Source organism: Colossoma macropomum, unplaced genomic scaffold (assembly GCF_904425465.1).
Source record: "Colossoma macropomum unplaced genomic scaffold, Colossoma_macropomum, whole genome shotgun sequence".
NCBI classification, from domain to species: Eukaryota; Metazoa; Chordata; class Actinopteri; order Characiformes; family Serrasalmidae; genus Colossoma; species Colossoma macropomum.
In genome coordinates, this window is record NW_023495296.1 from 91616 (window position 1) to 119324 (window position 27709).

General features: G+C 43.5%; 1 protein-coding gene across 1 annotated transcript in view; it reads right to left on the reverse strand.

Annotated features, from left to right (window-relative positions):
• LOC118801657 (glypican-6-like) overlaps positions 1-27709 on the reverse strand; it is a 226642-nt gene that overhangs the window by 40824 nt on the left and 158109 nt on the right. The window contains exons 5-6 of the mRNA XM_036562019.1: positions 12258-12388; positions 6701-6844 (exon numbers count right to left, since the gene is read on the reverse strand). Of these exons, the coding sequence (XP_036417912.1) occupies positions 6701-6844; positions 12258-12388 (275 nt within the window). The remainder of the gene's footprint in view (positions 1-6700; positions 6845-12257; positions 12389-27709) is intronic.

The window sequence follows — 27709 nt, forward strand, 5'->3', positions numbered from 1 at the left end:
ACAAGAACCATATATAGAACCATAAACACTCAAAGAACTCTTTGGATGATTAAAGGGTTCCTTTCATGGTGAAATGGTTCTTCAGATTGATGGAGAATGTGCAAACAGGGTTCCTCTATTGTTACAATGTCAAGCTTGGAACAATAGAGGAACCCTTTTTGGTGCTAAATAGAACCCTTTTCAAAAAGGTTCCATATAGAACCATCTACAGCACATTCTCCATCAATTCGAACAACAATTTCACCATGAAGGGAACCCTTAAATCATGCAGAGTGCTGAGTGTTCTATATAAAAGAACTGTCTTTACTAAAGAACCCTCGAAGAACCATCTTTTTTAAGAGTGACAGGAACCTAGCGGCAGAGTTTAATCCTAATGTTCTAATGGTCTTTTTCAGCAGAGATGGCTTTACTGTACAGCAGCAGCTAGCCAAGCTAACGCTATCTTATAAACATAAAGTGGCTAATTTTCTACAGAGACGCATCACTTCATTCACAAAGAGCTGCTGTTTACAAACATCCCCATAAACTATAGCACCAGTAAAACTCAACACGTGGCTGTTACTGTTCTGTTTAATCCTGGTTTTTGGTGCCGTTTTCTCTGTATGTCCGTCATGTGTGATAGCATCACTGCCTCCTGGACCGGAGCGACTAGCCATAGCAGAGGACGTAGCAACGTGATCAGTGAACCCCAGCCTTCATTTTTCAGCCTAAAACAGGTTGAGACCCAGCGCTTTGGTCCACAGCACACGATCCTGGCAAAAGACAGCCAGATCGTCAGGCCTTGAGGGGCTCGAGCTGTTGTTTTGGTCAGCTGGGTGGGCTGCACAGTGAGTCAGGAGAAAGCTGGGACTTCACAGACAGATTGCGAGTGAAGTGCTAGCTGGGCTGGGGCGATCCTCTGGGGGCTAACTCCATTAGCACTGTCTGAAAAAGCCTCGGCCGGAGGAGGAACGGGCTTCAGAACAGCTCGGAGCGCTTCTCTCTCAGGACCGAGCGACAAGCACTATCAGCTCTACCTGGAAACACTGAGCCTGTTTACCGCTAAAGGGCACTGGATGTTTTTCCAGCACAGCTCCGGCCGAGTCCAGCTGGCAGAGGGCAGCCCATCACTTACTGATACTGTTATTAATAACTGGAATCTGTTTTATGTAACATCGCATTTCAGCCTGAGTATATTCATCAGCCATGAGCCTACACTGCTAACGCTAAGCGGGTAAGGCTGCCATAGCTAACTAGGCTTAATTAGCCACTGTTTTCTAGCTAATGCTAAAGCCTTGATTCTCCTAAGGACACTGTAATTTAAGAGGTGTGTAACTTAGTCACAGCAAACCTAGTCTGGAAATTTGTTTTATATTAAATATTAACTGAATATTTGTTGTTGTTAAAATGTACTTTAATCAGATGATCTTGACCAGATTCCATATGCATGGTGAGCATAAATACATGCACTTGTGGAGCACTGCTCTAGTGCAACCCAGTAAATTTGTCTAACATGTTTATATTGAGAACAGCGGGGGCCCTAGAATTGAACCCTGGGGAACACCACGGTCCTACTTGTATACAGCTTTTCTACATTAACATTAATTTTATGAAAGTTTGTAGCAATTCTATACATCAATACCTCAACATGTTTTGATTATTATAAATATGACAAATTTAATATTCCGTATGCAAATGAACTTTGAGTTCACTGAGTGCAAAAGATTTTTAATAATATGCAAGCTGATCCTCTTTTTCATTGCAACAACTTCTATGAAAAAGTTTCAGTTCTTTTTTCTCCCTCTCAGGACGGTAAAATGCAAATTACGCCAGAAAATAAATGAACGACTCTTTTGCTAATTATTGTTTCAGTTAATTTCATCGTCTCATTCCTGTTCATTGCATTGTGAAGGTCCTGCCATGTCCCTGAGCAGGGCGAGGCGAAGGATGGACTTCAGTGGATGTTGAAGGGACCGAAGCGCTGTTGCCTGGTTACAGTGTTTTGGTAATTGGTCAGTTTCAGTAAATCACAGCCTCAGAGTGTAGGAGGGGAATTAGTGGCTAACTGCGCTGCTCCGGCAGCCGGGGCTCCTCTACAGGTCCGAGAGATGGAAGCGTATCATGAATTTTGAATGAGCGCCATGTGTGAGTGGGTGGCCTCCTAGGCGTGAAATTGCAGTTCGGAAAAATTTCATGGTCATTCCTTCTGTAACGCGGTGACCAGCTTCAGCGCGTCCATCTCCACGGAAACTCGGCTCGTCCTTACGGATCAGGATCCCTTACAAAAATCTGATATGCGGCCACATGTTTGTGTCTGTCTCTCTCTGTCTCCCTCTCTATATATATATATATATATATATATATATATATATATATATATATATATATATATATATAAGCTGTTTATATCGTACGAGAATTACTCACTACACATATGCATACAGTTATGATCATAAATGTGGGTAAACACCATATTCTGCCTCATATCTAACGACAGCAGCGCTGCCTGAATACATTCCTTACATGTTCAGTGTAGATTATTTAGAGCTTTGAGCTACCAGTTCTACACAATTCAGACATTAATTAAAACATAATTAATTCAGTGCAGCTCTGTGTTGTTTGAACCACACAAGCTAAAACTCACTAACTCAAATATATTCAGCAAAATAAATATGATTAGTCAAAAGGATCTGCTTTATTTTTCTCATTACTGTCACTAAACAAAACAGCTCTTCTGGCTCGATTAGAGTTTTGAGCTGTTATTTTCAGCTCTGTAATAATCTGTAATAATAATCTGTAATAATATCTCACACGTCTTTTTCACAACTCAGCTATGTACTTACACCAAAAACCATTCCGCACGCCCGGAATGATCTCACAAGGAAGGGAAGGAAAAGGCTTTGAATGGAAGTCGGAGGAAAAGGACTTTTATCCAAGCCGTTTGGGATCATTTCTATTGATCCACTGATCCTGAAACCGAGCCACCACAGTGTGAGGGACAGCTGGAGTTCAGCAACTACGGACAACAAAGCACTACAGAACAAAACGGTAAAACGGAGATCCATACCTCCTCTACAGAGGCCACACATACCACACCATATCGTCCATTTTAGTGCACAATTTAGTTTATAATATATTTATAATTTCCTCCAAACTCAGTAAATAAACAGTGAGTGTGTGTGTAAATGTGCAGACGTGTGTTCTGCATCACTACTGTTATCTAATTGATCCTCTTCTTCTTCTTCTTTATTATTTTTCTGCTGGATTTTTATCCTCTGACTCGCAGATCTCGAGATGTCCGGAATGTTTGGTCTGATCAGGGATGCGTTGCTTGTATACAGCTCTTTGATTTGACGTATGGTTTTCATACAGTCTTCATTAAATGGTGATTTTTTTCCCCAAAGGAATGACTGGGGGCAAAAGTTTGTGCACCCAGCTTATATCATGACAATAGACCAATAGCAACACCCTATTGACCACGTGGAGAACCATAGCAACACCCTAGTAACCACCTGGGATACCACAGTAAAAACCTAGCAGCACCCTAGCAACCACCTGGGAAACTATAGTAACCATTGGGCAACACCCTAGCAACCGCTTAATCACTGCATTTTACACTATTTATGTTGTTCTAAACTATGTACATATTTGATTTACTGAAGGTTTATTCATCAGTGTTCTATTCAGTCTGTCACATTAACCGTACGTGTTTGTTAAAGCCAGTAAACGAAGCCTGTATAAACAGCCTTACTCAGATCTGAGAGACTGATCAGACTGATCTCCTCTGATCTGAGAGACTGATCAGACTGATCTCCTCTGATCTGAAAGAGTAATCAGACTGATCTCCTCTGATCTGAGAGACTGATCAGACTGATCTCCTTTGATCTGAAAGAGTAATCAGACTGATCTCCTCTGATCTGAAAGAGTAATCAGACTGATCTTCTCTGATCTGAGAGACTGATCAGACTGATCTCCTCTGATCTGAAAGAGTAATCAGACTGATCTCCTCTGATTGGTCTCCTCCACAGCGCAAACCGAGTGTGTCTCAGGGCGGCGGTGTGTTGATGGTGCCGGTGGTTTGGTGTGTTTGGTGAAGTGTGTGAATGCTGAGCGTGTCTGAGAGTACGGAAGAGTACGGAAGGGTATGGAAGCGTATCTGACATCTAACAGACTCTCTGAAGGAGAGGATGGAGAGGCAGAAACAGAGTGACAGAGTGAGGAGGAGGAGGAGGAGGAGGTGTTCGACGCTTACGCTGTGCTGCATTGTTCTCCACACAGTCCTCTGGGAAAGCAGTGAGGGAAAAATAGAGAAGAGAGACGGATTTCACTGAAAGAGTAGATGAGAGAGAGAGAGAGAGAGAGTATATATATGCATTAGACAGGAAAGAAACGTGTGATGAATGGCACTGCACAGACTCTCTCTCTCCGCTTTCCCGCCGCAGAGCCCCATTTTTATTTTAAATATAAACACATTCTCCTCCACCAACATTTATTTAACTCCATTCATCTGATATCCCCCGAATTTAATAGCGCAGAGTTCATTTCAGTTTCAGAGAGAGCAGAGAAATTTCATCTCCGCGCCCAGAACGCATTAAACACTCTCTACAGAACCCGCTCAGCCTGGAAACGGGACGCGAGCACACGTACATACATACATCCATACATACATACATACATCCACACATACATACATACATCCACACATACATCCACACATACATATATACATACATACATACATATATACATCCACCCACACACACATACATCCACACATACATCCACACATACATACATACATATATACATCCACCCACACACACATACATACATACATCCATACATACATATATACATACATACATACATATATACATCCACCCACACACACATACATCCACACATACATCCACACATACATACATACATATATACATCCACCCACACACACATACATACATACATACATACATACATATATACATCCACCCACACACACATACATCCACACATACATCCACACATACATACATACATATATACATCCACCCACACACACATACATACATACATCCATACATACATATATACATACATACATACATACATATATACATACATCCACACATACATACATACATACATACATATATACATATATACATCCACACATTCACCCACACATACATACATCCATACATTCCTGTTTCCCTGTTTCCCTCTTAAACCTGTTAAATAACTCACTTTAGTCAAATATAACAAACTGGGGACTCTAACATTTACAAACTATGCTAACTTTCTGAATATAAATATGAAAATTGTATTTTTTAAAGGTGTAACAGAAAATCATGTGTATTAAGAGCAGACAGGGTCTCGCGATTTCCTTGTAAAATTCTAAAAATGTACACAATTTTAGTGACTGTGGAAAATTTCAGAGCTGTGCTGAAATTTGTTTTTTAGTTATGAATTTTTAAAAATTGCCATGCAGGTTCAAGATCAGGTTCTTAACCATTGAGTTTAATGAATGAAATGAGCTGAAATATTAACCAGATAAAATTAACAAAACTGTTTCACTTCAAATCAACAAGTCTCAATTTATAGAACGATATTATCCCAGGTTAATTTAAATGAGGGTGCGTTTTCATGTTTCATGAAATTTCATCTTAAGTGAAATATTATTTTCACTGTTGTGTTTGTACCCAGTTAATGTTCAGTCATTCTGTAAGTTGTTAAACTCAATTTAATTCAAAACCTGACAAGATTAAATAAACAAAATAGAAAATAAACATGAATAACAAGATTTTAGTTATGTATTTTTAAACTTTGCCCATATCAATTACTTTTAAAATATTGAGTTTAACAGCAAACTGAGCTGAAATATTAACTGGGTATAAACGCAAAGCTAACAATAATATTTCACTTCAGTCAACAAGTATCAGTTTCTAGAAGTTATCATTTCTTAGGTTAATTTATTTGAGGGCGCATTTTCAAGTTTTCCATGAAATTTAATCTTTGAAATTTGAAATGAAACATTATTTTCAGTGTTGTTAATATTCCAGCTCAGTCCAGTCATTCTGTTTGCAGTTAAACTCAGTATTTATGGACAATTCAGAACCTGACATGGGCAAATAAAAAAAAAAAAAAATCATAACTGAAAAATTATTTGGAGCACAGTTTTGAAATTCGGCATGTTACATGGAATTTTTCTTCAGAATTTTTTCATGGAAATCACAAGGACCATCTGTTCTTAATAGACAATTTACTGTCTGATGTGTCCAAAAAAATATAATTTCCATATTTATTTTTCACAAATTTATAGAAATTTATATAGCAATACCTACATTTAGAGTCGGTTATTCATTCAGCCTAATGAGAAACTGTAGAACAGACTCAGTTTATATCACAATACCTACATCTAGATTCAGTTTCTCAGTAGTTTGTATGGGATTCGTATAAAGCTTGTCCAGTCTCGTGTCAGTAGCTCAGTAAGGCTTGGGCGGGTCAGTAGACATAGCTGTAAAATGCTGTTGGAGATGTCAGTGTTTGGATTAGTTCTGCTTTATCTGGGAGGAAAACAGAACAACATGCTCGCTCTTCCATAAACAGCCCACTTACACATATTTTCACTCTATTATGGAGCCATAAAGCAGCACTATAATTACAGCCCACTCTATTTCTGAGTTTACGTCCAGAACACACAAACACAGACATTCAGACTGACCAATCTGTCCAGGCTGGTTCCGGCCGCTGTGGTCGGCCTCTCCTCGGGGCTGTAGGGCCTGAAGCGAGCGTTGAAAACGTCTGAAATCCCACGGGCACTGCGGCTTATTCCGGCCGGTTTGGGGTGACCGCAGCCCTGGAACACCTACAATTACACACACCGGAGGAATTAGTGACTGCTTGTGTACACATTCAGTGTAAAAACATCCCAAAACATCCCAAACCATAAATACAGATCAAACCTGCAGTCCCAGTTTCATGATAATTGGTCAAACAGAAGTGCTTCAAACATACTTGGAATAAAACCACATTGTATTAACCTGGATTTAAAGTTTTCGGTTTCTCCTGTAAACTTACTATTTTGAAGATATTTGTGTTTCTTTGGACAGTGACTATATATATATATATATATATAAATATATATACACTATACTGCCAAAAGTATTCGCTCGTCTGCCTTCACACCCAAATGAACTTGAGTGAAATCCCATTCTTAATCCATAGGGTTTAATATTATGTCGGCCCACCCTTTGCAGCTGTAACAGCTTCCACTGTTCAAGGAAGGCTTCCCACAAGGTTTAGGAGTGTTTATGGGAATTTTTGACCTTCTTCCAGAAGCGCATTTGTGAGGTGAGACACTGATGTTGGACGAGAAGACCTGGCTCACAGTCTCCGCTCTAATTCATCCCTAAGGTGTTCTATCGGGTTGAGGTCAGGACTCTGTGCAGGCCAGTCAAGTTCTTCCACACCAAACTCGCTCATCCATGTCTTTATGGAGCTGCTTTGTGCACTGGTGCGCAGTCATGTTGGAACAGGAAGGGGCCAAACTCCCCAAACTGTTCCCACAAAGTTGGGAGCATGAAATTGTCCAAAATCTCTTGGTGCTGAAGCATTAAGAGTTCCTTTCACTGGAACTGAGGGGTCGAGCCCAACTCCTGAAAAACACCCCCACACCATAATCCCCCTCCACCAAACTTTACACTCGGCACAATGCAGTCAGACAAGTACCGCCAAACCCAGACTCATCCATTGGATTGCCAGACGGAGAAGCGTGATTGGTCACTCCAGAGAACACGTCTCCACTGCTCCAGAGTCCAGTGGCAGCGCTTTACACCACTGCATTCGACGCTTTGCATTGCGCTTGGCGATGTAAGGCTTGGATGCAGCTGCTCAGCCATGGAGACCCATTCCATGAAGCTCTCTATGCTGTTCTTAAGCTGATCTGAAGGCCACATGAAGTTTGGAGGTCAGTAGTGATTGACTCTGCAGAAAGTCGGTGACCTCTGCACACTATGCCCCTCAGCATCCGCTGACCCCGCTCTGTCATTTTACGTGGCCGACCACTTCGTGGCTGAGTTGCTGTCGTTCCCAAACGCTTCCACTTTGTTATAATCCCACTGACAGTTGACTGTGGAATATTTAGTAGTGAGGAAATTTCACGACTGGACTTGCTGCACAGGTGGCATCCCGATCACGGTACCACGCTGGAGTTCACTGAGCTCCTGAGAGCGACCCATTCTTTCACTAATGTCTGTAGAAGCAGTCTGCAGGCCTAGGGGCTCGGTCTTATACACCTGTGGCCATGGAAGTGATCGGAACACCTGAACTCAATGATTTGGATGGGTGAGTGAATACTTTTGGCAATATAGTGTACATGGGTCTTTGACATGAGTTTTTGTGTCCAAGTCCACTATTTTCCCCAAAAATCATGTAATAAATGCATGACGTGTCAAATTATATATGTGAAACAATTTTCAACAATTTTAAAATTCATTTTATTTTCTTTTTGCCTCCAAAAGCCTAATAATGTCATACCGTGTATGTTGATTGGCTAAACTATCAAAAAAAGGTAATTTAGTTATAAAATTCTAAATAAAATAGTTTGGCATGATTTTATGTTTTAAAACTTTAAAATAAAATCCATGTTGCAAAATAAGACTATTTTAAAAGCGCTCAACTCACTGAAAAACCTTTGTCCACAAGTTACTTCCTCAAACGTCAGGCAGCACGACCAAAAACGTAGGACTTTTATTGTGACATGCTTTTACGAAAGAGGGGCCAGGGCATCATAAAGAAGACCCCAAGTGACCTTCATGGTTGAACGGTCAAGTGTGATGTTTGAGTCGTGGTTAGAGCAGCTCTGTTTACCATGTCAGGTGGTCTGACCTCAGGAGGACCATAAAATGTGGAATTATTATAATGATGTTTGTTTATTTGATAAAATGTGAATAGAAAATATAAAAGTTGAAGAATAAAAGTTTCTACGGGTGTCTAAGTAGATGCCTGTTTAATTTGAAATTAGTCTGAGAGGTCAGGCGGCGCAACCAGTCAGTCAGATGGAGCAACCAGACCAGCACAGGTTAATACCTGAAACAGGTGATTAAAGCTTTGATAACACTCACTGTATTTAAGACAGACAATATACAGAGATATAAATATAAGTATTTATACAGATATAAACATGAACATCATCAATAACATTTCCTCCTGATGGTGAGTAAACACCGCCCTGATGCGTCGGCGGCTGTTTGTCAGACTGGTCACTCTGTACAGTGTGCTAAGGTAACATTAGCTTGCCGGGTGGCGTTTTGGTGCATTTTGGCCATCAGGCTGTTGATGTTGACACTTTAGCGGATGCTAACAGCCGCCTGCGTCTTCGTGTCCGAGTGACTGGCGGACAGCGGCCGGTCGTTTGAATGTCAGGCTGGGCTTTTTTCCCAGAAGGCCGTCTGTCACCAGACTCTTTCTGCTCCCTCGCCGGTGATGATCACAGCGCTGCTAGCTCCCTGTGTGAGCGTGTCATTAGCTCCTGACCGCAGAGAGCCTGCAAACTGGACAATTCATTCTGCCTTTATTCACGCTGAGCGTACACACTCTCCACACGGCACTCCGGGACGTGAGGAATGTCAGAGGGACGTCGGCTCCGCTATTTCCTCCTCATTCCATCTTCCTGAACGAGCGGCGTTTCATTTCCTGCGCTGACCTCGGTGACCGCACCGGGGGAGACGTTTCAGACCGCGCTCGTTCAGCCGGGCAGCGAGGCGTGGTGATGTACGGCGGAGGTTTAGCTGCAGGTTGGACAGTAATGAACTGCATTTACTCTCGTTACTGTACTTCAGCACGTTTTTCACTGTAACGGCACTTTAGAGTAGAGTTCAGTCGCAGCTCTTCCACTTTCGCTCCAGTTCGTCTCTAATAAAGCTACTTTAATTAAGCGTCTGAGAACCCAACATCCAGTAGTTGTGGTTCGTATAAAGCCAGACAGAATCGATTCCTCTGTTCCAGTCGACTCCAAAGCTTCAGAATCGATTCCACATGGAGAGCAAGACGCAGGACAGGTCAGCACTGCATCACGACAGTGAAGGACTTTCGTACACAGCTACCAGCCTATCAGACGAAAACGAAGCCTATTAAACCATTTGTCATAACTAGCTCAATAAGTAAGAACTCAAAGATGACCAAACGAGCTGGTCAGTCAGGATTCCTAAACCTTCAGCTCGTCTTTTTTCACTTAGCTTATAGAGGCTAAGTACCCAGACATGAACAGATTAGCTGGACAGTCCGTATCCTTAAACCTCCAACTCATCCGTCATTGTTAGCTTAACTGTACTGGCTTTTACTGCTTTACAGACGTACAATTTAGCTGTGCAGTGATTACTTAGATAACGTTATCTAGCACACAAAGAAACAGGCTAGATAACTGGCTAACTACCCAATTATGACCAGATTAGCTGGACAGTCCGTATCCTTAAACCTCAAACTCATCCGTCATTGTTAGCTTAACCGTACTGGCTTTTAACAGGCTGCTCTACAGATAACACAGTTTAGCTGTGTAATGATTATGTAGCTAACGTCACCTAGCGCATAAAATAACCAATTTTTCCTAGCTAGCTAGCTAGCTAACTGCCCAAAGGTGACCGAATGACTAGTCTTAGCAGGCTGTATTATGGAAAAGGTAGTTTGGCTTATATGAAGTGATGTTCTGCACGGTTCTGCTCTCACACACGGAATCAGGTCTAGAACCAAACCCAGCTTCAGTCTGTCTCAGCCGAGCGTGAAAATGTGAGCAAGAACACTCATTCTGTGGAGGCTAGCATAAACGCTAACAGCGTTAGCTTCTTAACTAGCTCATGTTGAACTCTTTACAAAGTACTGATTCTAAAATAAACTGATCAGCACATCAACATGGCGTCCTGGTTTACGTTCCGCGGCTCTGATTGATGTAACGGTGCTAAATCAACTCCGTCTTCATCTGGGCGAGTGAAGAATTCGCTAAGTTGTCGTTAGCTTTAGCTGTGAGTGTTAGCAAACAGAGGATCCTCAGAGGAGCTAATACTGCTTATAGCAGCTCTAACCTGCTTTAGAAAGCTGGAGAACCAGAAAAATGTCAGTGAAATACATGAACTACTCGCTACATTTGTTGTAATTATTAAGTATTGATAATAATTATGTGCCATAAGTACTTATACGTTTTTATATTATGCATTAACCCCTTTTATTTCTGCTCATTTGCACTTTACAAACTCATATACTTGTATTTTATTACATCCCTACATTTTACATTATATATTCTTCGTCCCTTTTTTATATATTCTTACATTTTCTATTTTATAGTCTGTCTTTCATGGAAAGGACAACTGTTTAAACCTTTAACTGGACATCATATATAGTGTATGGGGCTGTGTGTGAGCAATAAAGCTTAATTTAATTTAATTTGATTTGGAATTGATCATTACAGCCTCACACAACAAGATCTGACCGTTACGGTCAATGTTGATGAATGATGAATTTACTGCACATTGCATTGTAAATTGAGCCTGACTGGATGTGAGTTATCCACTCTGCTATACAGCCAACGATTACAAACACTCTGATTTGGTCTGTTCTGCTGTCATTATCTAGAACAGCATTTCCTAAACTGTGGGTCACCAGTGTGTTTGTGCTGGCTCGTCACACGATGTGGAACGTTTTCAGGGAAAAAAAAAAAACTCAGATCAAGTTTTGAAAGTGTAAACACACAGATCTTTCCCAACGCTGTGTGGTGTAAACTGTACTATTGGCTCCTAGAACTCAGTGTAGCAATAACGTTCTGCTTGGGTCCCAGCTTGAAAATCGTTCTCTTGTCTGGGTCAAAGAGTTTAAGAACTCCAGTTCTAGACAGTCTTTCTGAAAATCCCATCCACAGCTCACGTGTTGACAGTCCTGCTGTATTTCACTTTAAATAAAGTGGAAAACGGTGTAAAAAGAAAAAAATCATAATGAAAATTTGGTTTTCAAGCAAACAAGTGCTGACACATCTACCTGCAGGAGCTCACAGAGGAGAACCAGGTAGAACTTAGACAGGCTCTGTCAGGTGTTCTTGTCTGTGTCCTGGTTATGGGAGTGGAGATGACTGTGTGGAACCGGCTCAGAGAGTCAGACTCAGAGTCTGCAGCTTGTGGTGACAGATGAACTGCTAATAAACAGTGCCTGATCCCCCGACCCCCCAGCACCAACACAGGGAGAAGCCCACCAGGTCTGAGGTGCCCTGAGAGTGAGACCCCCGCACTGTGCGGTACCTTAGCTGAAACCTGCATGCTGTTGTCCTGCATCGTCATGATGGCCTCAGAGATCTTAACATCGATGGGTTCCATAACGGCCTCAATGTTAAAGGGGCCTTCCAGTCGCTCGGCAACCAGCAGCATCGCGTCTAGAACACACACAGAAAGAGAGAGAGAGAGAGAGAGAGAGAGACATTAACAAACAGTGTCTGACTGACTCTGAGTAGAACAGACTCAGAGAACCAGCAGAACAGACTCAGAGAACCAGCAGAACAGACTCAGAGAACCAGCAGAACAGACTCAGAGAACCATGTTCCCCTCATTTGTATGTCCACCTGTCTGCCTGTTTTTCTGTCCCCCATCTGTCCATCCACCCATCTGTCCACCAGTGTGTCTGCCCACTTTATCTATCTGTCTACTTTCCCTGTCTACTTCGGCCACCTGTCTGTCTGTTTCCTGTCCATCTTGTCTATCTGCTCATCTGTATGTCTCCTGTCCACATTGTCTAGCTGTCCACCGGGCTGTCTTCCTGTCCCCTGTGTTTATGTGTCCACCTGTCTCTCTCTCTGTTATCTTTGTTCATCTGTTTGTCTATTTTTCCACCATTTCTATCTGCATGTCTCCCTGTCCCTCCTGTCTGCCCATCCACCTGTTTGTTTATCTGTCTGTCTGTCCACCTTATTTGTCTGTCTCCGTGTCCACCTCGTCTATCTTTCCACCTGTCTGTCTGTCAGTCCCCCTGTCCACTGTGTTTATCTGTCTGTCTGTCTGTCTCTCCTCCTGATTAGTGTGCTGTGTGTTACAAAGAGCTAATCATGTGAAGCTGCTGTGTTTTGTATAGTCTGTAATGGACTCTGTCTCTCTGTCTCTCTCTCTGTCTCTTTCTCTGTCTCTGTCTCTCTCTCTGTCTGTCTCTCTGTGTCTCTCTCTCTGTCTCTTTCTCTGTCTGTCTCTCTGTCTCTTTCTCTGTCTGTCTCTCTGTTTCTCTCTGTCTCTTTCTCTGTCTGTCTCTTTCTGTCTGTCTCTCTGTTTCTCTCTGTCTCTCTCTCTGTCTGTCTCTCTGTCTCTCTCTCCCTGAACGCTGCAGTCCTCTCAGACTGAACGCTGTGATGATCATTTCACGCAGGGCTGAAATATAATGTGTCAATTCAATTATGAGCAGACAGGTTCTCCTCTCCATGTTTCTGTATTGCTGTGTATATTTAAATTGTCAGGAAACATATTGTTCCTCACGGCGCTGCGTCCCGGCGTCCCGGCGTCCCGGCGCTCCACAGACGGGGCGTCTCACGCATGCAAATCATCTTCCAGACGATCCGTGAAATAAATCACTGCAGCAGGAAAACCGTACACATCTCCCCACACGCTCCGCCGCCTGATCACCGCACAACCGCCAGGCAAGACGCGGGATTACAGCACTCGTCTCCTTTCAGTCCTCACATGTCTCACACTGTCTCACGGCCTGTCACGCTGTCTCACACTGTCTCACGGTCTGTCACACTGTCTCACACTCTCTCACACTGTCTCATGCTGTCTCACACTCTCTCACACTGTCTCATGCTGTCTCTCGCTCTCTCACACTGTCTCATGCTATCTCTCGCTCTCTCACACTGTCTCACGGTCTGTCACACTGTCTCATGCTCTCTCACACTGTCTCACGGTCTGTCACACTGTCTCACACTCTCTCACACTGTCTCATGCTGTCTCACACTCTCTCACACTGTCTCATGCTGTCTCTCGCTCTCTCACACTGTCTCATGCTGTCTCTCGCTCTCTCACACTGTCTCACGGTCTGTCACGCTGTCTCATGCTCTCTCACACTGTCTCACGGTCTGTCACACTGTCTCACACTCTCTCACACTGTCTCATGCTGTCTCTCGCTCTCTCACAATGTCTCATACTGTCTCTCGCTCTCTCACAATGTCTCACGGTCTGTCACGCTGTCTCATGCTCTCTCACACTGTCTCACGGTCTGTCACACTGTCTCACACTCTCTCACACTGTCTCATGCTGTCTCTCGCTCTCTCACACTGTCTCTTGCTGTCTGTCACTGTTTCTTGCTGTTTCACAGTCTCATGCTGTCTCTCTCTCACACTGTCTCCTGATCTCACACTCACTGTTTCTCACGCTGTCTCACACTCTCTCACACCATTTCATTCATATCAATCGTGATAAAATTATGTACTTCATAAAGATTCCAGAGAGCTTCTTCAGACCGTTAGTTAGAAGAAGCTGTGAGTTTACAGTGACCGGAGCTTTCGTGGCTGACCTTTCCTCTAAAACAGTCAACGGTTTAAGTGTTCTGGTAGATGGACACAGCCTCGTTAACAGAGTCACGCCCTGATGCTCCGTTAGGACTCAGTCTGGACAGAGGTTAGTCAGGTCAGTGTGAGCCTAACACCTGTCCAGATTATCGCCGGATTACCGTCCGCACTCCACCAATAAAGACATCCTCAAATCGTTCAGCCAATCAGAGCGCAGTGTAGATGTTACACTACACAGTGTGGTGCTGTCATTATTCATTATGATCAGATACAGCCTGGAACACATCGCCATCTTCACTGCTCCAGAACCCTCACAGTGGACAGAACGTGTTCATGACCTGCTCCATACGGAGATGCACCTGCTGATGGATCATGTGATCAGTTATCGATCCATATTCATACATCACAGTCAGATTACAACACCATTCGACCTAGAAACGGTCATCAAAATACACCTCAACCACTCGTCTTCTATATATGTAGCCCCTCCCCCTTTCTACAGACCCCTCCCTCGGCCCAAGACCCCACCTCTTTTCAGACTCCTCCCCTTTTCCCCAGACCCCTCTCTCTGCCCAAGACTCATTTTCCAGGTTCCTCCCCATCCAGATTCTCCTTTCTTCCTCACACTCCGCCCATCTTCAGGCTCCTCCTCCTGTCCAGAATGTTCATATTCCAGTGTCCAGCATCTCTGTATCTCTCTCTCTCTCTGTCCCTCACTCTCTGTATCTCTCTCTCTCCTCTCTCTCTCTCTCTCTCTCTCTGTTCTCTCTCTCTGCGTGGGCGGTCAGTGCTGAGAGTGGACAGGGCGTGTGGTTTTGGTCATGAAAGCTCTGTTATTAATTTGGGCTGGTGGTGAAGACGTCACTGAGAGCTGATATCGATCAGTCGCTCCGCATAAACGAGTGCAGAGGGAGAGCATCTCTTCATTTACACTCTATCACTTCTCCTGCTCTCCGCTCAACTACAACTGCCTGCAGGTGTCTCTCGCCCATTTACTACACAGGGAGAGAGAAAGAAAATAGAGAGACAGAGATCGTGAGAGAAAAAACAGAATAGAGAGAATAGTGAGAGAGAAAATACAGAGAAATACAGAGGAAATAGAGAGAGAGAGAGAGAGAGAGAGGGAGAGGAAATAGAGAGAGAGAGAGAGAGAGAGAGAGAGGAAATAGAGAGAGAGAGAGAGATAGAGGAAATAGAGAGGGAGAAATTGAGAGGAAATAGAGGGAGAGAAATAGAGAGGAAATAGAGAGAGATAGTGAGAGAGGAAATAGAGAGAGAGAGAGAGAGAGAGGAAATAGAGAGAGATAGTGAGAGAGGAAATAGACAGACAGAGAGAAAGAGAGAGAAAGGGGTAAATAGGAATTGAGATAGAGAGAGAAGATACACACAGAGAGAATAGAGAGAATAGAGACAGAGATTGTGAGAGAAGAAACAGAATAGAGAGAATAGTGAGAGAGGAAATACAGAGAAATACAGAGGAAATAGAGAGAGAGAGAGAGAGAGAGAGAGAGAGGAAATAGAGAGAGAGAGAGAGAGAGAGAGAGAGAGAGAGAGAAAGAGAGGAAATAGAGAGAGAGAGATAGAGGAAATAGAGAGGGAGAAATTGAGAGGAAATAGAGGGAGAGAAATAGAGAGGAAATAGAGAGAGATAGTGAGAGAGGAAATAGAGAGAGAGAGAGAGAGAGAGAGAGGAAATAGAGAGAGATAGTGAGAGAGGAAATAGACAGACAGAGAGAAAGAGAGAGAGGAAATAGAGAGAGAGAGAGAGAGAGAGAGAGGAAATAGAGAGAGATAGTGAGAGAGGAAATAGACAGACAGAGAGAAAGAGAGAGAAATCGTAAGAGGAAACAGAGAGAAAGGGGTAAATAGGAATTGAGATAGAGAGAGAAGATACACACAGAGAGAATAGAGAGAATAGAGACAGAGATAGTGAGAGAGGAAATAGAGAGAGAATAGAGGGCTGTGAAGGAGGGAGTGAGGTGTTTGTGACTGAAGGACAGGAAGGAGGAGGGTCACTAACAGGAAGTGTAATTAAAGCTAAGCTAGACTGACCACAGAAAAGGTCAGTCCAAACCACACAGGCTCCACACAGGAACCTCACAGCTGACCTTCTGCAGAGCAACAGACCAGTGCTTTATCTTCTGTCCAGTCTGGACCAGTCCACTCACCGATCACAGCCCAGTCTGGACCGGTCCACTCACCGGTCACAGCCCAGTCTGGACCGGTCCGCTCACCGGTCACGGCCCAGTCTGTACTGGTCCGCTCACCGGTCACGGCCCAGTCTGGACCGGTCCGCTCACCGGTCACAGCCCAGTCTGTACTGGTCGGCTCACTGGTCACAGCCCAGTCTGGACTGGTCCGCTCACCGGTCACAGCCCAGTCTGCACTGGTCCGCTCACCGGTCACTTCATTAAACTGAACTGAAGGAATCTCACTGCCTCGCCAGCAGCTCTACAGATCAGCTCAGAGAGGGAGCTTCATCTGAGATACGAGAGAGAACCTCGGAGAACTTTAAACCTGCAGAGTGGACAGGTGGTGGCTGTGACCAGCTCTCTAGAGTCCATTTAGTGTCTGTTCTGCTCCCACTAATCGGTCTGGACCCTCAGAATCGGCTCTTGATGGTCTGCAGTGATTCAGCTGCTTCTGCAATGAAAGAGTCTTTAAAGCGGTCAGGAAAGGCTGAGCGCTGTAGCCTTGACTGGACGTGGCCTTCACTTCAGTCTGAGCTGCTGTACACAGTCTGAGAGCTGCAGCTGAGCTAGAACCTTCAGAACCTTTCAGTTCTGACTAAACAAATGAATAAAACTCCAGAATGTTCCTCTAATCAGTAACACTGCTGAACGTCCACCACCTGAAGATCAGCCTTTCCTTATTTAGCTACACACACAGCAGCTGTTACTGTTCTCCTTACCGCTCTTCTGTTTTTGCAAAGGGGGAGGAGTCTGGTAAAGGGGGAGGGGTATGTGGAAAAGGAGGAGGAGTCTGGTAAAGGGGGAGGGGTATGTGGAAAGGAGGAGGAGTCTGGTAAAGGGGGAGGGGGTATGTTGAAGGAGGAGGGGTCTGATGAAGGGGGGAGAGGTCTAGGAAGTCTAGAAACTGGGGAGGGAGGTTCTGGGGAAATGGAGGAGTCTGAGGAAAGGAGGAGTCTGAGGAAAGGACAAGGAGTTTTTGAAATGGGAAGTAGTCTGGGAAAGGAGGAGTGGTCTGGGTAAAGAAGAAAGGAGCCTCTAAAAGAAGGAAAAACCTCAGAAAAGGGAAGTCTCTAAAAGGAGGTGGAGCCTCTTAAGGCAGGAATAGCTTTAGAAGGTGGAGCCTCTGAGAGGAGAAGGAGCGTCAGGAGGTGGAGCCTCTGAGAGGAGGAGGCGCATCAGGAGGTGGAGCCTCTAAAAGGAGGAGGAGTTGGACACGCTTCGTCAGATAAGCTGAGATTAGTGAAGCGTCTGAAGGCCAGAGCTGAACTGCAGGATGTTCCTCCTCCTCCTCCTGCTCTGCTGCGTGACTCACTGTCTGACTCACAAACACAGAAATAACCTCATATCAAACACAAACCAAAACAAAAACAGAACACGTCCTGAGCCAGAAAGCTCCTCAGAGCAGGAGAGCCGATCTGCAGCCTGTTCCTGTCAGAAAGAACCTCAGGAACAACAGAGAACTCTGATCAGAGACCAGCTCTGCTCCTCTGAGCAGCTTCACGAGCCTCGGAACTCAGTTCACACCTTCAGACGTACAACAGCTTCCCTACATTAACAGTAACTCTACGTTCCCTACATTAACAGTAACTCTACGTTCCCTACATTAACAGTAACTCTACGTTCCCTACATTAACAGTAACTCTACGTTCCCTACATTAACAGTAACTCTACGTTCCCTAAATTAACAGTAACTCTATATTCCCTGTATTAACGGTAACTCTATATTCCCTGTATTAACGGTAACTCTATATTCCCTAAATTAATGGTAACTCTACATTCCCTAAATTAATGGTAACTCTATATTCCCTAAATTAACGGTAACTCTACATTCCCTAAATTAACGGTAACTCTACATTCCCTAAATTAATGGTAACTCTACATTCCCTAAATTAATGGTAACTCTATATTCCCTAAATTAACGGTAACTCTACATTCCCTAAATTAATGGTAACTCTACATTCCCTAAATTAATGGTAACTCTATATTCCCTAAATTAATGGTAACTCTACATTCCCTAAATTAATGGTAACTCTATATTCCCTAAATGAACGGTAACTCTACATTCCCTAAATTAATGGTAACTCTATATTCCCTAAATGAACGGTAACTCTACATTCCCTAAATTAATGGTAATGATTTTTGTTGTTATTTTTCCTCTCTGTGCCGACTCTCTCTCTTTCTCTCTCTCTCTCTCTCAGGCAGGACGAGGGACGGCGTGTTTAACCTTGATGACTGTGATGACTGTGATGATGAACGTGGTGATGACCTGCTCTCCTGTTTCTCCTGTTTCTCCTGTCATTTTCCTGTTTTTTTCCTGTTTCTCCTGTTTCTCCTGTCATTTTCCTGTTTTTTTCCTGTTTCTCCTGTTTCTCCTGTCATTTTCCTGTTTTTTTCCTGTTTCTCCTGTTTCTCCAGTTCCCGGTGCCGGTGGATGATCCTCTATCTAATAGCTCCTGACCGCTGAGAGCCTGTCCGTGCCAGTCTGCGGTGTGAATGAGCTGATGTGATTACTGTGTGATGTGACAGTCCAGACTGCATTAATGTTATTAGCGTGACGTTTTCAGACTTTATTTTCTGGAACATGTTTATAACGCCGGCCGAGCGCGTGAGCGGCCGAGCTGTCTGCGCCGCAGCTCCTCGCGCTTTAATAGCGGCCGGCGTTTAAAAATAACACCGGCCAGCAGACGCGGCTGCTCTTTTAGAGGTCACCCGCTTAATGAACAAAGCCAAAGCGACAGTTTCGGAGATGATTCTGACACACGGCCGCGATATTAAACAGCCCCTGAGCTGAGGAGGGAGGTGGGGGGGTAAAGGCACGGTTCAGACTCCACTCTGAGGAGCTAAATCAACAATAATAGCCCCCCCAGTGTAACTTTAACAGAGTAATACACCCCCCACCCCCCTCATTTAACCCTACCACAGCAGGGCACCCTGAGCTGGAAACCCAACACAAAGCAAACACATGAGCTCAGCTTCAGCATCACAACAACAAAACAACCTAATTTATGACAAGAAGTGATGAAAAATTAAAAAATAAAAGGTAATTAACAATTAGCACCAATTATTATGAGATTTTTGTGTGCAGCATCACTGAGATTCAAACCCACCATCTCCCAACAATACAGCCAAAGAAGAAGGCCAGACGGCTATTACACATAAACTAAAACCACGCAGAACTGTGGGTAGCCCCGCCCCCCCAGAGCTGCGATATGTATATTACAGGGAGATTCACTGGAAAGAGGCCCTGAATATCCTGTTGTTATGATGAAGCAATCTGGACCAGAGACGTACCCTACATACCTTGACGTATGTGTGATCGATTGCATTGCATGCGATGCTGGAAGTGAATCTCTGTTTTCTTCCAGACACTTTTCGACGCGGCGCTCCAGGTTCCTGAACGTATCGGCAAGCATATCGGGGGGGATAGCAGCGGCATAACGCTGGATGTTTTCCTTCAAATCTTCCACAGTGCGAGGCTTGCTCCAATAGACTTTTCCTCCAAAGGAAGAAGTCTGGTGGTGTCAGATCAGGCGGCCATGGTGGCCAAAGCCCCTTTGAAATGACCCTGTTGCTGGAGAAGGACTCAGTTTCTGCCGTACTGTATACTGTACACCACCATCCTGATGAGGAGTCGAGTGACTGAATGAAGGGGTACGGGGGTCTGCACCCGGAAGCTGCAAACGGAGGTTAAACGTGGCGACGGCTGTCCGGCGCCTACCTCATCGCTCCGACGCAGGAGCATCCCGGCCTGTCGGAAGCTCCATAAACTGAGGAGCTCAGTGAGTGTTACTACAGAATATTCAGGCCTCTTTACATTGAATCTCCCTCTATTTATATCTGTGAGTTTCTGCTGTGTCTGTTGGGGGCGGGGCTAATGATGAAAACTAGTTGCCTGAGTGCATCCTATCAGAGTAAAGTGGACGGAGAGGGGGTGGGGCTTATGCTGTGGATACCCATACAAACAAATGACTGGGTCTTTTCTTCTTAAGACCTTATAAATTGTGGAGCAGTGGTCACTGACCGTCCTGCTGGAGAGCTTTCCTGCAGCTCCAGCCTGCATCTGCATGATGCCCCTCCCCTTTACTGAATAATAAGCATGTGATCCAGCCAATCAGAGAGCTCTGAGGAAGTTAATGATCTGGAGCAGGTGTGGCAGATTGTGGTTCCTTCTGCAGGAAGTAGATCTCCAGGAGGAGGGTTGGTGGTCACTGCTCTGGAGGTTGTGATTGTTTTGTTTGATTCTACTGGTGAACATCTGATAGACCTTCTTCACGGAATGAGTGAGTTCTTTTATTTATCTGTTGTGGTTGTCGTTCCAAACTGCATCTAATCTGAGGTTCAGTATTAGTCCAGTTCTCCTCCTGCTGCCCTCAGAGTGGACTAAGGGCTGACTGATCTAATTAAACACAGACTGTTACCTTATCAGCTCATCTAAACCCTCAGTGATCCAGAACAATCCAGAAACGAGTGAAAGACCTCAGCGCTGTGAAAACGACAGCCTCAGAGACGAGCTCCGACTCTCTGTCACCATGGTAACCATGCGCTGTAGTGGACGAGGGAGATTTTAAAGCGATAGTTCAGACCAAACCTGCACTAGACGATCAGCCAAGACGTCTTTGCTGTCTGAAGCTTTACTGAGTTTAGCACTGCAGCTGCTAGACTAACGTAGCTAACTGAATTAGCATGAATTAGCAATTAGCATAGTGGCTAACTGCATGTCTAAATCGCCACACGAGTGTTTCAGTGATAGTGTTTCAGTGATAGTGTTTCAGTGAATCGTCAGTGTTTCAGTGAATCGTCAGTGTTTCAGTGATAGTGCTTCAGTGAATCGTCAGTGTTTCAGTGAATCATCAGTGTTTCAGTGATAGTGTTTCAGTGAATCATCAGTGTTTCAGTGAATCGTCAGTGTTTCAGTGAATCGTCAGTGTTTCAGTGATAGTGTTTCAGTGAATCATCAGTGTTTCAGTGATACAGTGTTTCAGTGAATCGTCAGTGTTTCAGTGATACAGTGTTTCAGTGAATCGTCAGTGTTTCAGTGATAGTGTTTCAGTGAATCGTCAGTGTTTCAGTGAATCGTCAGTGTTCAGTATGTCAGTTTCGTGATCGTCAGTGTTTCAGTGATAGTGTTTCAGTGAATCGTCAGTGTTTCAGTGAATCGTCAGTGTTTCAGTGATACAGTGTTTCAGTGAATCGTCAGTGTTTCAGTGAATCGTCAGTGTTTCAGTGAATCGTCAGTGTTTCAGTGATAGTGTTTCAGTGAATCGTCAGTGTTTCAGTGATACAGTGTTTCAGTGATAGTGTTTCAGTGAATCGTCAGTGTTTCAGTGATAGTGTTTCAGTGAATCGTCAGTGTTTCAGTGAATCGTCAGTGTTTCAGTGATACAGTGTTTCAGTGAATCATCAGTGTTTCAGTGATACAGTGTTTCAGTGATTCAGTGTTTCTGTGAATCGTCAGTGTTTCAGTGAATCGTCAGTGAACCACTGCATACTTATATGGTTCTTTGCGTGATGAAATTGTCCTTCAGATTGATAGAGAACGTATTATATATGGTTCTATGTAGAACCTTTTTGAAAATGTTTTTTTTTAGAAACAAAACTTCTATTGTAAGCTTGTAACAATAGAACAACGCTTTTTGTTGCTATACAGAACCATATACAACACATTCTCCATCAGTCTGAAGAATCATTTCAGCATGCAAAGCTGTGCATTTAAGCATAAAAGTAAATAGAACCACTGCCCTTACTAAAGAACCCTTGAGGAACCATCTTTTTTAAGCATGTTGTTAAAAACAGCAGCAGCCACCTGAGAGCCTCAGATTCGTCTGGATTTGATTCTTTACCAAATTATCACTTTAAAGGCATTTGCATATGCTAATTAGTCAACTATTTGGCCACACCTACTCTTTAATTGGTGTCCACATTTAAGAATCACAGTGAATTCACCAAAACTACAGGACCATAGAAATTAAATTACTCCAATCATTAACAGTGACCTTCTGAAAGAGCTCTTTAGGCTCCGCCCACCAACACCACACCTGATGTGCTCTGACACGTTAACGAGGTACGCAGTAATTAGGATGAACACTTTTCACACTCTGAACTTCACTAAAGATCTAAAAGCTACAGAAGTAAGTATGAACAGTGTTACATTAGTCTCCTATGTCTGAACGTCGTTAAGTTTAAACGTATATTCGGTCAGGAGGCTCCAAACTGTCCCTGGTTCAGTCCAAACTGCAGACATTCATTCGTTTATCCATTTATTTTCCACTTAATGTGCTTAAAAACGTGGCATTGAGAGAAATGAATAAATGAACGGTTTTCATTTGACATAATCCACAGCGGCGCACAAAGGCCGTCATTATAGCGCAATTAAACAGCGCCCTTTCATACGGGAATTTTTTAATTTGCTTTTATCAACAGGATTTTTAGCTCTTACTCAGACGTAATTCTCTGCATTCATGTTCCGGCTGTGGAATTAAACTCCTCTCCGTGTTAAATCCTCACACTGCAGCGCTCACCGAAGCTCTAATTGGACTGTCCGGCTCAGGCGTTTCTGTTATAATGGCCATCTTTTCACACTCGACAAGGCCATGTCTCAGTACTGACTGGACATGCTCTGTCTGACCACACGCTCGGACGATAAAGCTAACGTGGCAGAAATTGGCCGATTTCCCGGACAAATGACCCGCCGCCCAGAGAACATCTTCACCGTAGCTGCGGAGCTCCAGGCTACGCAGATCTGCTCCTCCTGTTTTCTGCTCTATGGTCTGTTTAGACGGCAGGACGATGACGAAAAGCCTTCAGAGGAACTTCAGCCCTGCCACAGCAGCTAGCAGTGCAGGCTACGATGCTAACTTAGTTAGCTGGCAATGCTAAAACAGGCAGTGAGGTAAATTTGCCAGCATTCGTAATTAGCCAAGTTAACGTCATAGCCTAGCATAGCAGAAGATACACAAAGGGATATGCTAATGTTGCTAGATAGCTAAGCTAGCCTCACTGCCTACACCGCTAGCTACTGTAGCATTCAGTTACTGTAAGAGATGAATGTAAACAGCTAGCTAAGCTAACGTTACTACCCACACTGCCAGCTATCCTAGCCTGGCTGAAGGGATTTGATAATGTTGATTGCTAAGTTGACATTATAGCCTACGCTGCTATGCTGTAGCGTGGCTGAAGTGACTGTAAGGGATTTGATAGTACTGATAGTGAGCTAAGTCAGCACACATCTTTAGCAGCTGTAGCACATATTAATTTACATTAAAAAGATTTGCCAACATTCCTACCTAATTAATGTTGTAGCCTACACTGCCGGATGCTAGCATGGCTGAAGCTAACACTTGCTAACATTGCTATTTAGCTAACTTACACCACTGGCAACTGTATCATGACTGAATTTTCTCTAAGGGATTAGCTAATGCTGCTAGCTAGCGAAGTTAACACTGTAGCCTACACTGCTTGCTACTGTAGCACGGCTGAAGCTACTCTGAGAGGTTCATCCCAGTGTTTTCCCCGTCGTCCTGATTCCCACATTCCAGCAAAAGCAGAACACAGTGTATCCCTGAGGCACCTCAATGGTGTCGAGACACAGACAAATCTTTAGATCCAACTGAAAAATGATGAGATGTGTAGCGACAGGTCAGCTCCTCAGTAGCTGAATGGGATTTTTAGAGCTTGCTCAACCTCCAACCTCCTCTCTGTGTAAAGCGTCTGTAGATTAGCATCGTTTAGCTCAGAACGCAGAAATGTGAGTGATAAACTCATTTAGAGCAGCGCTCCTTCACCCTCGCCGCTGGGAGAGTGACCCGCAGGAAAGGTCAGAGGTTAATTAAACGGCTGTGATTGTATTGTGTGAAATGAGTTTTAGATATGAGCCCGCGAGGAGCGGAGGCTAAACAGCGATCACCAAGGTGACGAGCGAAGGCCGAGTATAACCTCAGGATGGAGAAATGAAACCGGAGCGACGAGGAGCAGCTCACCATCAGCCCCCACTCACACACTGCGCTGAAGAACAGAGCACTATACATGTATTATAAAGGTGGATTTTAACACTGACATAACCGTGCTATAAACATGCTATACGCTATGATGAGTCGTCATTACAGATTCTCAGTGTTACTGACTGCACAAACTGTTCAAACCCAACAGTCCTTTCAGTGCTTTATTTACAAACAGCCAGTCAGAGTAAACATGTTCCTCAGATCTTTCTCCAGCATTTTTATTTTAGTGTGATTACTAGCACATACACACAAATTAGCCACCACCTGGGGTAGCATAGCAACGGCATAGCAGCACCTTGGCTACCACCTGGGATGGCATTGCAATGGCCTATCAACAAATTGGCAACCACCTATGATGGCGTAGCAACAACCAAGCAACACTTTAGCAACCACTTGGGATAGCATAGCAACAACCAAGTAACACCTTAGCAACCACTTGGGATAGCATAGCAACAGCCAAGCAACACCTTAGCAACCACCTGGGATGGCACAGCAATACCCTAGCAACACCTTAGCAACCACCTACAGTTCATATGAAACATCAGCCATTTAGATTCTCAACAACAGCAGCTGCTGCTACTGTTTCAACATTTTAAACCAAGTTTTATGAAACAGCCAATCAACACAGAGATTATGTACAAAATCAAGTCAGCCGACAGTTTTCAATCAGCACACCCCTGACGTGAGACTGAAAGAGGGGGCGGCTCTCGGGCGATTCGGCTGGAGTTCATCCTGACTAAGAAAAGTAAACAAATTTTTTATTCTGTCAGTCACCATGACAACAAACAAACATGATAAAGATTAAAGGGGCAAAATGAAAAATGTAAAAACAAAGCTACATCTGCTGTAAACATGCCTATTTCTACCTCCTGCCAGGGTCGCCACAGTGAGGTGTTCAGGTTTAAAGACTAAATCCGCTTTCTGATGATATCATTTGAAGGTGGGAGGAGCTTCAGCCGTTAGACAGCGTCACTGCTGGGAAGCTGAATCTTTATACCGCTGTATAAATGTACAAACTGCCTTCACACCTTTACTACAGTGGAGAGAATTAATTACTCAAACCTGAGAAATGACTCAGTAGCAAGCTAAAGCTAAAGTTAGCAGCGTAGCCGGCCGTCTGTCTAGATCTCTCCCTCAGTTTGGCTCCTTTTCTCTGACTGAAAGGGTTAAAACTCGGCTCTGGTGCTGAATAAAGACGGGATCAGTGTTTTCTCTAAACTGTGTTTGGTAATCAAAGTAAGACTTGCGCTAATGCTAGCTTGTTGTGTTTATTAGCCTGTAGCTCAGTGGCTAGGCTAGCGGTCAGGATTGGGTGACACCACAGGGATTCAGGCTGTATGATGTATTTGCTGGATACTTTAGAGAGAAATTTAATAAACGAAAACATGAAAACGGTATAAATTTGTGAATTCTGTTAATTTCCATTCTGAGAGTCATGCTAACGTTTCAGCACTACATTCACTTTCCTATGGAAGTGCCTGTCTCTCTGGATAAGACCGTCTGCTGAAAATCAAATTCAACCTCATTCACGATCAGATTACCCCTTTTCCCCTCGAGTGCTGCCCCCCCAAACTCTCTGTCCATGTGCCTGGTTACAGCTTTTGTTCTGCTTTGTTACAGAACCAGAACCATTTGACTCAACCATCCAACATGACCAGAAACAGTTTTACACAGTTTGCAACCTGCAACCCCTGTAAACCCAGCCCATAGTGACATTAATGCCTAGCTATGAATATATTTCCAAAGGAAAAGTTCTGCTTTTAAAAATATTCTGTTTTTTAGCAGCCAGAAAGTTCTCTGTATACACGTCTGCTCTTCAGTCTTGTTGAAAAACCCTCCCTGTACGTCTGAGACAAAGCAAATACAGTGCATATTCAGGCCCACAAAGACAAACCCAGGAGAAAAGGCAGAAACGTGGAGGAAAAAGGAGAGAACCTTCCTAGATTTCACTCTGAAATGTTTAACATGCTGCACGAGGGCGTTACAACAACTTCAACCACAAATATGCTAATTGAACCTTTCCAGCAAGTCAAAAACATTTTTCTTCTTGGGGAATAAAAACCACACAGTTCTGGAGCGGAGCAGCTACTGAAAACCTAAACAGAAACAGAAGATGTTTCACACAAGGCATCCAATAAACTCTCCCATACGCTAGAATAGGAGATATCAGTCCATAAACAACCTCAATAAACTCTCCTATATGCTAGAATAGGAGATATCAGTCCATAAACAACCTCAATAAACTCTCCTATATGCTAGAATAGGAGATATCAGTCCATAAACAATCTCAATCAACACTCCTATACGCTAGAATAAGAGATATCAGTCCAAAATGACTTCAATAAACTCTCCTATACGCTAGAATAGGAGATATCAGTCCATAAACGGCCTCAATAAACTCTCCTATACGCTAGAATAAGAGATATCAGTCCAAAATGACTTCAATAAACTCCCCTATACGCTAGAATAGGAGATATCAGTCCATAAACGGCCTCAATAAACTCTCCTATACGCTAGAATAGGAGATATCAGTCCATAAACAATCTCAATAAACTCTCCCATACGCTAGAATAGGAGATATCAATCCATAAATGACTTCAATAAACTCACTTATATGCTAAAATAGGAGATATTAGTCCATAAACAACCTCAATAAACACTCTTATATGCTAGAATAGGAGATATCATTCCATAAACAGCCTCAATAAACACTCCTCTACGCTAGAAAAGGAGATATCAGTCCATAAACAACCTTAGAAAACACTCTTATACGCTAGAATAGGAGACACCAGTCCATAAACAACCTCAATAAACACTCATATACACTAAAATACGAGATATCAGTCCATAAACCACCTCAATAAACACTCATATACACTAAAATACGAGATATCAGTCCATAAACAACCTCAATAAACACTCATATACGCTAGAATAGGAGATATCAGTCCATAAATGACCTCAATAAACTCTATTATACACTAGGAGTATCAGTCCATAAACAACCTCAATAAATACTC